General features: G+C 42.1%; 1 protein-coding gene across 1 annotated transcript; it reads left to right on the top strand.

Moving 5' to 3' along the window:
* The first annotated feature begins 908 nt into the window (after window positions 1-908).
* Window positions 909-9,588, top strand: LOC108602182 (retinol dehydrogenase 13). Its single transcript, XM_017990221.1, has 5 exons — window positions 909-1,078; window positions 2,473-3,128; window positions 3,193-3,256; window positions 8,678-8,824; window positions 8,947-9,588. The coding sequence occupies exons 1-5, from the start codon at window positions 981-983 to the stop codon at window positions 9,125-9,127; spliced, it is 1,146 nt and encodes a 381-aa protein (XP_017845710.1). The 5' UTR covers window positions 909-980; the 3' UTR covers window positions 9,128-9,588.
* The last annotated feature ends 2,678 nt before the right edge of the window (window positions 9,589-12,266 follow it).

The raw sequence follows: 12,266 nt of genomic DNA on the forward strand, positions 1-12,266 counted from the left end.
AAAGAAAAAGATTTATTTTAAAATCCATAACAGCCATGCAATTTCATTTGTACTACAAAGTGTAGCATGCAGCCAGCATGCTGGTTGTGCTCTCTCCCTTTCGCTCTCTTTCTCGCGTTCTCTGTCTGTCTCTCGCAATTAGATTAGCCGGAAGTAAACAACGCTGCAAGCAAAAGAATGCTGCAGTGTTCACTGATTGAATGCTGCTGTCGTTATGAGGGTCAAAGCAGAGCAAACTATATACGTATATTGTTGCAAGTATCTCGCTGTGTAAATTAAATTAAAGTTGCAAAGGGTGCAGCTGACTGGCAGCTGAATAAATGGCTTTAACTTGAAGGAGAGTCAGTTACGTTGTCGAAATAAATGCTGCATTAAATAAATGTAAATTCAATTAGCTGAAGCAAACACACAGAGCAAAAAATAACAGCTGCATAATTATGCAAAGTGTATGCGTGAAACCGTCAAATGCTAAAAAAGCAGCAAGCATAAGATGAGTAAAAAAAAATTGCGTGTAAATACAAATTTTCGCAGACAGACAGACAGACAGACAGACAGGTGCTACTCTCAGTCGGTCGGTCGGTTCTTCGCTCTCTCGCCGGCGTTTATTTAAATGTCGCGCAACAAGCATTTATGTAAATTGAAAATATGCCGAATTATTGTGGGGGAGCGAACTCAGCAGCTCAGGCATTTAAATTCAATTGTCAGCGAACGCATCAGCAGCAGCGGCAGTTGCTATGGAAATCCGTGCGGGTTGAAAGCGAACAGCGGGTGCGGGTGGGCGCGTGTGAGCGTAAAAGTCAAGCCACTGGTCCATGCTGTGCACAGCGCTGCTGCTGCAATGAGAATTTATATATTTATTTATTTATTATAGCATTGCCTACAGTCCGGCTTCAGTGCGAGCTCAGCGTGTCCGCAGTGCAGTCGTATTATTCACATTTCTTCACATCAATAAGAGAAGCGAAGCAGTCGCGGGCGTAATCATGGAACGTGTGCTGAGCATGTTTGAGCGGGCTGATCCCTTCTCCACCTGGTGGCCAACCATAGCGGCATTGCTTGTGGGCCTCGTGATTACAGTGCGGTAAGTTTTCTTTACTCTTTGCCTGCCAAGCCAAGAGCGTGCAACTAACGATAAGATGCGCCCTGCTGTGCCGCCTGCCTGCTGTCCGTTGAAAACTTTCACCGGACACGTTCATAAATGTCGCGCACAAGTAAAAAAATAAAATTATAAAAAAATATACGCTTTATGCGCAAAACTTTTTAAGTGGATTTCATAAAGCGGACGCGGCATCTTCGTTCGCTGGCATAATATGTTATATCCCCAAAAAAGATTATTTTTGCTCGCTCTGCGGTTTTGTGTGCTGGCTGCAGCTGTTGCAGGTGCCCCCAAGTGTGTGTCTGTGTGGGCGCTGCAGTTGCAATATGTAACCCCAACTGTCAAGTGCCACAAATACAAATATTTCCCAAAGTGTATCCAGTGTGCTCGCCAAGTTTAGCTGCAAAGCAAACCTCACTGCTAAATTAATGCTGAAAGCTTCAAAAGTGCTTACTCACAAGTGTCGGAGCAATGAAGTGCCAAATGCCAGCAAGCTACAAGATCTCTAAACTAAGCATTTGCCACGCTTCAGTGTTGCAAGTAATGGGTGCCTGGGCTATGAGCTTATATGCATAAATATCTACTAAAGTGTTGGGCTATACACTATGTACATTTTAAATACAAGTTACAAGTCAGCATGGCAAATAAAAAGGTTGAAATTTAAGCCAGCCTATCATGGCTGTAAACTAAACTAGAATTAAGTAAACATGCAGCAATTTCAAAAAGAGAAATTTATGTATACGGAAGTTGAAAATATGAGTCAATAGATTGTGCAAATTTAAGCTGACTTCATATATTTAGAATTTATGTTGGACTCAAGCAACTAAACTAACAGACCGCTATGTTTATTTATACAGAAACTCAACGCAAAGATATTTAATTTCACACAAAGCACAGACAAAAAAGTTTAATAGCTCAAGTGCCTAAGTCATTTAATAAGAGATAAAATAAAATGTTTTAGATCAGCTTTTGATGATTATTTTAATTAGAACTTATAAGTTATAACAAACATTTTGAAAAACTTTTTTATATTAATTTATGCATATTTTAGCAGTACTAACAACATTTCACAAGCCTGCACAGATTTGAGCAACGCTTCAATTAAAGCCTTCAAAGCAAATTGTATTTATTATAGTCTTATTAAGCTTGCCAGCCTTAACTTTAGCTGTGAATAAAATAAATTGTTGCTTGCTGCTGCCAAATTACAGCTAATACGTATGCTAATGAGCTAACTAATGACATTAGAGCGAGAGCTGGGCAATTAGTTAGGCACAGTTGAAATAATGCCTGCAACCAATATGATGGTTACAACTCATTACCCAAAATACTTATGCAACCCAAACCGCCCATTTTAACTGAACTCTGAACCCGCATTGCAGCACCATAATGAGTGGGCAGCGCTGTCCCAACGATAATCAGATCAAGGAGCAAATTGTCGTTGTGACGGGCGGCAACAGCGGCATGGGCTTTGAGATTGCCAAAGCGCTGGCGGCACGTGGCGGGCGCATTATACTCGCCTGCCGCAACTTGACGGCTGGCGAACGTGCTGCGGCCATAATCAAGCGTGAGCTAGGCTGCCGCACTCCACTCGATCCCAATGACAGCAGCAGCGCCAATCCGGCGGAGCGCTACTTTGTCGAGGTGCGACAGCTGGACTTGTGCTCGCTAAGCAGCGTGCAGCAGTTTGCGGCACAGCTGATGTCCGAGTTCGAACGCATCGATGTGCTGGTCAACAATGCGGGCATGGTGTTTGGCAACACACAAGTGCCCACGGGCGATGGCTTCGAGCAGCATTTGCAGGTAAACTATTTGGCGCCGCTGCTGTTAACGCAGCTGCTGCTGCCGCACTTGGAACGCTCCGAGCAGGGACGCATTATCTTTACTTCAGCTCATGCACATCAGGCAGCCAAAATGGACTTTGATGATCCGCTCAATGTGGGCAGCTGGGCGGTGAAGTTTCATGCACGCGACGCCTTCGCACACTCCAAGTTGGCCCTCGTTCTGGCCACGCGCTGGCTGGCGAAGGAGCTCACAGGTAAGTCTAGGGCGTGTCCAATTTATGTCAGAGTTTTAAAGCTTGCGCGTTGATTTCCCCGTAGGTACAACAGTCACGGTCAATTGCTGCACGCCGGGACTTGTGCGGGGCACACGCCATTTGCGCCAGTAAGTAACCAGGCCAGGCCAGGCGAGTGAGTTCTGGCCCTAATTGAAATCAAAACTTACCACATGCAACTTGCAAGCTGCATAACTAAATTTTTTAAGCTCATTTCGCGTTCACCGCAAAACTTTTTTGTGCCGTTTTTTTGCTGCTGCTGCTCCTTGAAACGTGCTTTGAGTGTAGCTGCCCGCTCGTGGGCGTAGGCTTAGGTCAGCAGGCGGCGTCACACTTAAAGGCCACTGGGCGTGGGCCTGACCAGCAGCAAGCTCAGCACTTGGCAGCGCACTGCTCAAATTCGAGCCCCAAAGGTCAAATGCAAATGTAATTAAAGAGTGCAAGTCCTTGAGTTACTTATTGAACTGCTGGCGGCCAGACTAGACATCAGGTAGGCTCGCTCGCTAACAAATTGACTTTGAAAAAGGTTAAACCAGCGTGCAATAGCTAAAAGGCATATATAAATAGTAATTGATATTTCGAAACGTAATTATAATAGACAATTTGAGTATTAAAAGCTGCATTGGGTATTCAAAAGTGTCAAGCTTAACAGAAAATAGGGTTGAGACATAAATGAATATTGTAATATAATATATCAGTGAAAGTATAACAAATATTTAGTTACATGTTCAGCATCTTATATGTTTTGTTAAGTCTTACATTCTTTATAATAGTTGATTGCATAGTTGGGGCAGCTGAAAATTTTATATGCATAGCAAATTATAAATCGTTTCAATTTAATTAAATTTTTCTTAAGCAATTATTTATTTGCTGCCTAACAAACATTTGACTGCAACTAAAGCTAACAAGCATTTGAGCATTTTCGAGTGCTAGGCGTGCAGCTAAAATGCCGTTAGTATAGCTGTCAAAAGCAATAAAATCCAGAGCTATATAGTATATATAAAAAACAGTGGGCATGCAAATTATACTGCACTACTAATGCGTGTGCTATTGTGTGTGTGTGTGTGAGTGTAGAGAGTGAAAATAACAAAAATTTGCACAATACACAGAAGAGGACGTGCGAACACGACAAACAGCTGCAAATTTGCGGAAGGACGAAATTGTCTAAAAGGCTTTGCAGCAGCTGCAGCAAACACCGCTTGGTAAGCGTTTATCAGCCCACATCGAGTGGCACTTGCAACACACACAGAGAGACAGAAAGACTGTCACAATGAAATATGATAATTAAAATGCCAAGCAGAGAGCTAAAGCTGCAAATAGTTGCCAATTGCCTAGTTTAAGCGTAAGCTAGCCAAGGGCAAACAAAAGTTTAACTAACGCCATGTGCAATGCTCTGAATTATGACACAATCGCGCACAGCTGACAGTTGCTGTTGTTGTCCTTGTTGTTGGCGCCGTCAGCTTTTCAGTTTGACAAGTCCATGCTTAAATGATGGGTGCCAAATTAATGCGAGATTTATTGATGCTGCTCTCCTCTCACGAGACGCAGTCACAAGTCTGCAACTTTCTGACAGTTATAAATTAGACAAACGCACAACTGTCGACGCGATGTGTACCCAAAATAAAGTCAGCAGCAAAATAAAGACAAATGAAAGGCTCAGAGAGCCCAGCAGCTGTCCAGCAGCTGTTGAGAGCTGCTAACAACAGCAAAAACTTATCAAAAACAATAAGCAAAACTTTTAAATTTCTCTAGCAAAAGCAAAAAGTTTATTTTTTTTCTAACATGTGTGTTTATTGAAGATTGAAAAGTGCAGTTTGCTGACAAAAAAGGAATTTGCTGCTTGAAAAACTTAACGTATGCTTATTTATTAAATTAAATTTATTTTGTAACAGTTGCAGTGGCTTAGCTTACGTCTAAGCAAAAGCTAACTTACTGCATTTAAAGTTAAGCTCTTGGAAATTAAAAGCATATAAAATTCAAAAACAAGCCAATTTAAATGGCATTGATTTATTTGACTGTAACAAGTTTTTATGCGCTCGAAAGTTGAACAAATTGCTAGTTTTGTTTTCAACTCAACTAGAACTGCTTACAATCAAGCAAACTTGTTAGTTCTAAGCAACATCAAATGGCTTGCAGCTCCAATTAATATATCGAAGCTCAACATCAGTTCAGTTTAAATCCGTTTAAGAGCTCAAACCAACTTCAATTTGCAGCTGCATATAAATTTCGAATGCATTTTAAGACAGCTCACGTGCTTCAAATTTGTAAATCTTTGCGAAATGCAACTTTATTATTTGCAAGTTGAAGCTGCCAGCAGTTCAAGCTCGAACTTTAGCACAACTTGCTGGGATTTTGGGTCTAAAAAGTTATAGCATGTCATTTAAGTTTTTTATTTCGAAATGCTAGTCTATAACAACTTTCTTTCCCAATTGCCCTTTGCCGCGTTTTATGTTTTATTTGCAAATGTAACAGAGCTGCGGACATTTGCTAATGCCCCAGAGCAAGCTTACAAGTGTCTGTAACAAAAAAAAACTTAAATTTTGTATGTTGCAACTTTTAACAAGGTTTCGTTTTGTATGTGTGTGTGTGAGCGCAACGTGGCATGAAGTTAACAAATTGCTGCAACAATAAGTTCACAACAAGCGCAAATGCTGATCAAATGTAAGCGTTGTATGTGTGTGTGTGTGTGTGTGGCTTTGTCTGTGTCTGGGGCTAGGCTTGTTGGTTGCACGCACCACAAATTACACAATTGAATAGCAATAATTGAAATATAGTTGCTGTGTGTGTGTGTGTGGCAAGGCTAGGCTCAGCTAGCTGTGTGCTGGACACTGCCACAAAAGGTTGTAAGGCTGTCACAAAAGCCACAAAACCATAATCCATCACATACACAGACACAGACTGTTATGTGTGCAGACACACACACACATAGACATGCATACATATGTGTATGGCTGTGTGGCAGCAACATTGTTAACATGCGTCATTACAATTTGCAAAATGGCATAAGAATCAGGCCAAATACTAACGCTGTTGTTACTTTTGTTGCTGCTGTTGCTGCTGTTGTTGGCAAGTGTAGCACAAAGAGCGGAAACAAAGCAGCAGCAGCAAAAAAAGCAACTGAAATCAAACGTCTACGGGGGCAAGCATACAAATCATTTGGACATAAAACGCAGCACCTTGACAGGCTCTGGCTCAGGCTCAGGCCATATAGGCACGTGGCACATTCAGCGCCAAGCACAATAGACTCCAATGCGAGGCAGCGGTGCCCCAGGCTGTGGCAATAAAGCAGCAAATGAACAGCGGCAGCAACATCAAGTGGACGTGTACTTGCTGCTGTTGGCCTACAGCTCAACTTGCACCTTTTGCTACTTGCTACTTGTTTAGCTTGTGTATTTGTAGTTGGGGCATGCAGCTTGCCTTGTTCATGTCTTGCTGCTGCTGCAAGTTGTAGATACACCATTTACAGACTTTGTAGCGCCAAATTGAACTTTTGTTGTACTTTTACACAACCACACGGGTTGCCCCACCCCCAGCCAGCCAGCCAGTCGCTTCTGCTGTCAGCATAGACAACTGAGCGCGAGATAACTGTGACTTTTGCTGCTGCTGCTGCCTTTTCTTTTTATGACTGCCAGGCGTGTATCTGGCTGGAACAGCTGTCAGCCATGTATAGCACTTTTTTACTCTTACCCTTTTGCGCTCGCTCGCTCTGAGGCGGTCAAGGCAGTTGCTTTGGCAGTCGCTGTGCTTGGGCTGTCGGCATGTTGCATCGACAACTAGACAGCACAACTGACAGTTCATCGACTAGATTTTGCTTATTATTTATTGAAACGCAATTGGTTGCAGCTACAGCAGCATTGCATTACACACCTGGCGTATGCTTAATTTAAACAAAATATAAAGCACATACGTCATGTAGCACAATAATTTTAATGCAAAAAGCAGCGTGAGAATATTTATTATTAACTTTTAAATTATTAACGCTGCCTTCGCGCTCTCTCTTATCATATATCCATATGTTGAAAGCCTATTTATATTGCCTATCAAATTATTTTTTATAGATACTGACAGGCTTTTCATGGCTTCCTGTCAGTTTTTTCGCCAGAATTTTTGAAGCAACACAAGGTTTGTTTGCCAGTTGCTTTTAGCTTCAAATTTATGTATCTTCTGCCACAATCTTGATATAATGTGCAAGTTTGTTATGCCCCAAAAACTAAAAGTAAGCGTAAATTTAACTATAACTTGCTGTGCTTCCTTGTTTAATTACACATTGCGTATACGCCGCGTGTAAGCTTTAACTGGCTGCTGTATGTTCATTTGCTAGTTAACAGTTTGCGCATTAAGCATACGCCCTGCAGTCATTGGCAAGCGTTTTACATAGAGATTTTGTTGTGCTTTTCACACGCATAAAAAAAAAGTATATGAGAAAGAGAAGCAGTTGGCAGTGTAATCAACTGACGCTGCATGGCAGCCATGAACATGAACTTTGCTGTGCTGTGGCTTAGCAAGCCCTAAGGCTGCTTAATGTGCAACTGAAATGCAGCTGGGGTATTAACTGGGGGATGCTTAAGCTTAAACGCGTTTTGAATAGAAGCAGCATTGACCTAAGCCAAAGCCAAAGCCAAAGCTGGGGGTAGATAACAGTCGCTCATGCACACTTGCACACGCGCCTTTGTATAGCTTGTGTATCCGTGTGTTTGTCTGTCTGTGTATGTGTGTGTGTACTGTCGGAAAATGAAAAGCAGTTAATGCTCAAGTCACGGAAAAAGCGTAAATGGAAAAGTTAAACGCATTAATTATTTATTTATCGTTTTATCATGTTCAAGTGTCGGTGAACCTAGCGCCCATTGTACGGGCGTACGCCAGGCAGGCAACAACAAAAGCAGCAACAAGCAGCAGCTAAGCAAATTGCGCTCAACTTGTGTTGCAAGCGTCCCCGCTGCGTCGCCTTTGCTTTCAACTCCTTTGCTGCAATAAGTGCTTTTGTTGTTTTGGGCGGCGGCGCTTGGTTGAGTTAATGCGTTGAGCATTAAATTTAAATATGAGCTTATCGTTTTTTTTTTTTTTTTTGTTGCCAGTTGTCAAAGTAATTGAAAATTGTTATTAAAACAATGACAAGGCCGAAAGCAAACAATACAATGAGCCTGGCAGGCATTAAAATGCAAATGCTGCTGTCCATGAGTTTCAATGTAAGGCATGTTTAATTTATAAATTATTTTGTACAATATATGGTACTTTGAAATGTAATTTAATAAGTTATAGCGAGTCAAACTCTGATTCAAATCAATTTGTTTCAAACACTAATTCCTAATTTTAATTTAAACTTCAGGACAGCGTATTTGAAATTCGTTTCAACGCCAACTCAACTTAACAATAAGCCTGGTAATGCGCTCAAGTTTTTAAAACAATGCCGACTGCTCCTCCTTTCATTTTGGGCCAGCACTTAGCTCGGCTTTTATTTCGCTTGTTTTTTTCTAATTACAATGCCAATGAAATTAGTTAACTTTTGGTTTATTTGCGCAACTGCTTTGCAGCTCACCACTGATGTCCGCATTTTGCGTTAAAGTGATCACCTACCCCTGGATGTGGCTGTTCATGAAGAATGCCTACGAGGGCGCACAGACGGCGATACGCCTGGCAACGGATCCGCAGCTGAAGCAAGTGAGCGGCGAGTACTTCAAGTGAGTTTTAGCAATTGCCGCATTAGCGGCAGCACTTTGTTTCCGCTGCAACTACATGCAACTATTTCTTACTTCATTTTCGATTGTGTGTGTGTGTGCAACAAATTCTTGGCTACTTGCAGTGACTGCGAAATTGCGGCAAGCTCGGAGGCTGGCCAGGACAAGGAGTTGGCCAAGAAATTGTACATGCAAAGCATAAAAACGCTAAAGCGCATTACCAAACTCTCAGTCGACAAGGAGGCGTGCACAATGGCCAAGACACTGCCACTGCCACAGCCACAGCTGCCGCAGCCAGGAAACTGATTTATGTGCCGCACGCTCAAAGTCCTGGATGGGGCAGCCTGACTGGAGACTTGGGTAGCAACGTCTATTTGCATTTGGTTTAACAATTGCCGCATTATGCATGGCACACAGACTCTCGCACAGTTACGCCTCCCCCCCACCAAAGCTGTAGGCGTGGCCACTTAGTGCCGTTAGTTTTATGTGCCTCCATGCAGCTGCAACTGCAACTGAAGCCGCTGAGACTGCCGCTAGTAGTAGTAATATCAAATAAATTTTAAGCCTTCTTTAGCCTCACTTTAAATTATGTTCAACGTTAACGTAGATTTATGTTCTTAAGTACAGTTAATCAATTGTCAATAAAGTAAGCATTACACTGCCACACAAATATTAGCCTGCTAATTGGCTGCTTATGCGTAAGCGTATTGCGTATACGCAACGTGTGCCAACAAACTGTTGCACAGCTGGCGAATAAAACTCAAAGTGAGGCAAACTGCAAAGCTACAAGGCCAATTATTTTTTGCTTAGCTTAAGAACAATTTCGATACGAATGTGTGCACAATTGCGTAGCCTTCTTCCATATGTGGCATGCAACCATTTGTGTGTCTGTGTGTGTGTGCCGCTTTGTATGCCATGGAAAATCTCTTTATTATATTACGTGCAGCGCTTTTGTTGTCAGTTGGGCAGACCTAAAAAACTCCGAGCAGCCTTAACAACCAGTCATGCCCCACCAGCCACGCCCCAATGCCCACGCCCACTTTAGTATGCCATGTGTTGCTGTTGCTGTTGCTGTTGCTGTTGCTAGCACCATTTCATGCTTCCTTTTTGAAGTTGCTTCGTTCTATTTCGCCTTTACGCCTTAATTGTTTGAGTGTGCTTGTGTGCCAAAGCTTTTTGGCTTGCAAAAAAACAAAAAAAAAAAAAGAACCGAAGAAAACGCAACGTTTAAGCTATTTCTATACTATTTGCCAAAAGCTGCTAACATCCGCCAACACTTCCGCTTGACATTTGAGAGCGTGTTAATTAGCTGCAAATTTTTCGTTAAAGCGCTTAGCAATATGCTCGAACGTGTTTTACTGAAAACGCAACGTCGAAACGAACACGTTGAATTTAATGTATGTGAAATTATTTGCAGTGTACAATGCTTTCGCAGCAAAGCTTTACAACATGAAGCTAAATCTAAGAGCAGAAAGCACAGCTCTCTTTGCAAAGAGCACTGCATAGCTGCGCTCTTAGCGCTTAAGCAATACGTGTAGCTAAATAAACAAATGCCAAAAGTTTAAATAAACAAAATGCTGTAATATGTAAATAACATAAAATGCTGTATAAACAAAATATAAAAATCTTTAAAATATGTGCATAACTTAAGATTAGAATATTGTAAACAGTTGTCAACTCTGCAGTGTCAAAGCTGCAGAGCGCTGCGCTTTTTACTATAAACAGTGGGGCAAAATGCTAAACTCATTGATGAATTAAATAGTAAAGTGTAGTGGCTGCGAGTTGATATAAACAACAGGAAAGTTGCACAGCATTAAAGCATAAATAAACACAAGCAAACCGCAATTAAGGAAACGCGTCAGTTACCACAGTGTGCGAGCACTCGCTCTCTCTTGCGCTGCCGCGCTCCCGCTCTTCTTTTGGTAGCGCTCTCACGCTTAACGACTGTCATGCTGTGTTAAGCGCAACAGTAGTCAGCGCTCTTAACATTTGTATTTATTTTCATTTTTATGCTTTGGCTGTTGTTCTTGTTGTCGTTGTTGTGATTGTTAGTGGGAGCGCAAGACCACCGCTGAGCGCAGTTTAAGTTCTGAGGCGAATTGAGTGAAGCTAAGCTAAGCCTCTGCTGGCTGGCTGGCTGCCTGGCTGCTGCTGCTGCTGCGGCCGCTGCTGCGGCGACGGCGGCTGGTATTGCTTTTGGCTTTTGACTTTGCTCGACTTCAGTCGTTTTATCAGTTGTGCGGCAGGCATGCTCATGTGCAAACGTGCGAATTATCCTGGTTAAGCGTGCGCGCTCTGGGAACGGCAGGACAACGTGTGAGGCGATGCTGTCACAACGTTCGCGTTGACACAGTGCAAAAAAACAAGAAAACACACACACACACACCAACAACAACAACAACAGCAACAAAATATACAAAAGAAAAAATTTAAAATTCTAACTAAAATTGCCAGCGCGAAATGGGCCACGAATAAAGGTGTGTCTGTGTGTCAGTGAGTGAGTGTATGTGTGTGTGTGTTGGCAATGCATATTAATAATGCAAATTAATGTGCATGCACATAGTACGCTAGTGTATATATGTATGTAGTAGTGTTTGTGTATGAATCTAATTATGTTTGTGTTGTTGTAGCCAATTTTATGAGCTGCCATCGAAGGCATATGTTGTCAGACATTATTATAAAAATAAATTGTTATGCATATAAAAATGGCAAATATATATAAATCGTACGAAAATATTGAGCAAAAACGCGTTGAGTGCTAAAAGCAGAAAAAACATTGCGCTCCAGCTTAAGCTAACAGTAGTTCAAGTTGTTTTTGTTAGATTTTTTATATTTTTTGTTTTGTGGCTTACATTTATCACGTGTGTGTGTGTGTGTGTGCTTGTGTTTGTGTGTGTGCGTTGGCTTTATTTTATGCCACATTTTTTGTTGTTATTGTGCTCTAGTGTAAATGTTTGTCTGCAAGCAGCAGCAAAATAAACCACAAGTTATTCCTTGGCCTTGCTACACACACACACACACACAAGCACACATATATTTATGACCAATGCGTCAGCCTGACGCATACTCTCGACTCTTGAGAGTCCACAATACTGAAATGGGATTTATTGCTCGCCGCTTCAAGTCGTTTGACTCTAATGGCTTTTTTGGCCCTTGGTCCATGTTGTTGCTGTTGTTGTTGTTGCTGCTGCTGCTGCTGTTTACACCCACATTGGAATTTGAACTGCTTGTGGCTGGCTATGGCGTGGCAGCATCTCGTCTCGCTCTCAGTGGCCCCATTATCACCTTGCTAATTATCTATCGATGATGATGCCATTGCCATGCGCACGCTGCTACTGCGACGCCAACGGCGACTGCGACGGCAGCGTCTGAGCGATTGTGTCTATGGCTCTTATCAGCGCCAAGTCGCGGCAACATTTGCCTATTTGCATTTCATTTCATTTTC

The sequence above is a fragment of the Drosophila busckii genome, chromosome 3R, assembly GCF_011750605.1.
Source record: "Drosophila busckii strain San Diego stock center, stock number 13000-0081.31 chromosome 3R, ASM1175060v1, whole genome shotgun sequence".
Classification (NCBI taxonomy): Eukaryota; Metazoa; Arthropoda; class Insecta; order Diptera; family Drosophilidae; genus Drosophila; species Drosophila busckii.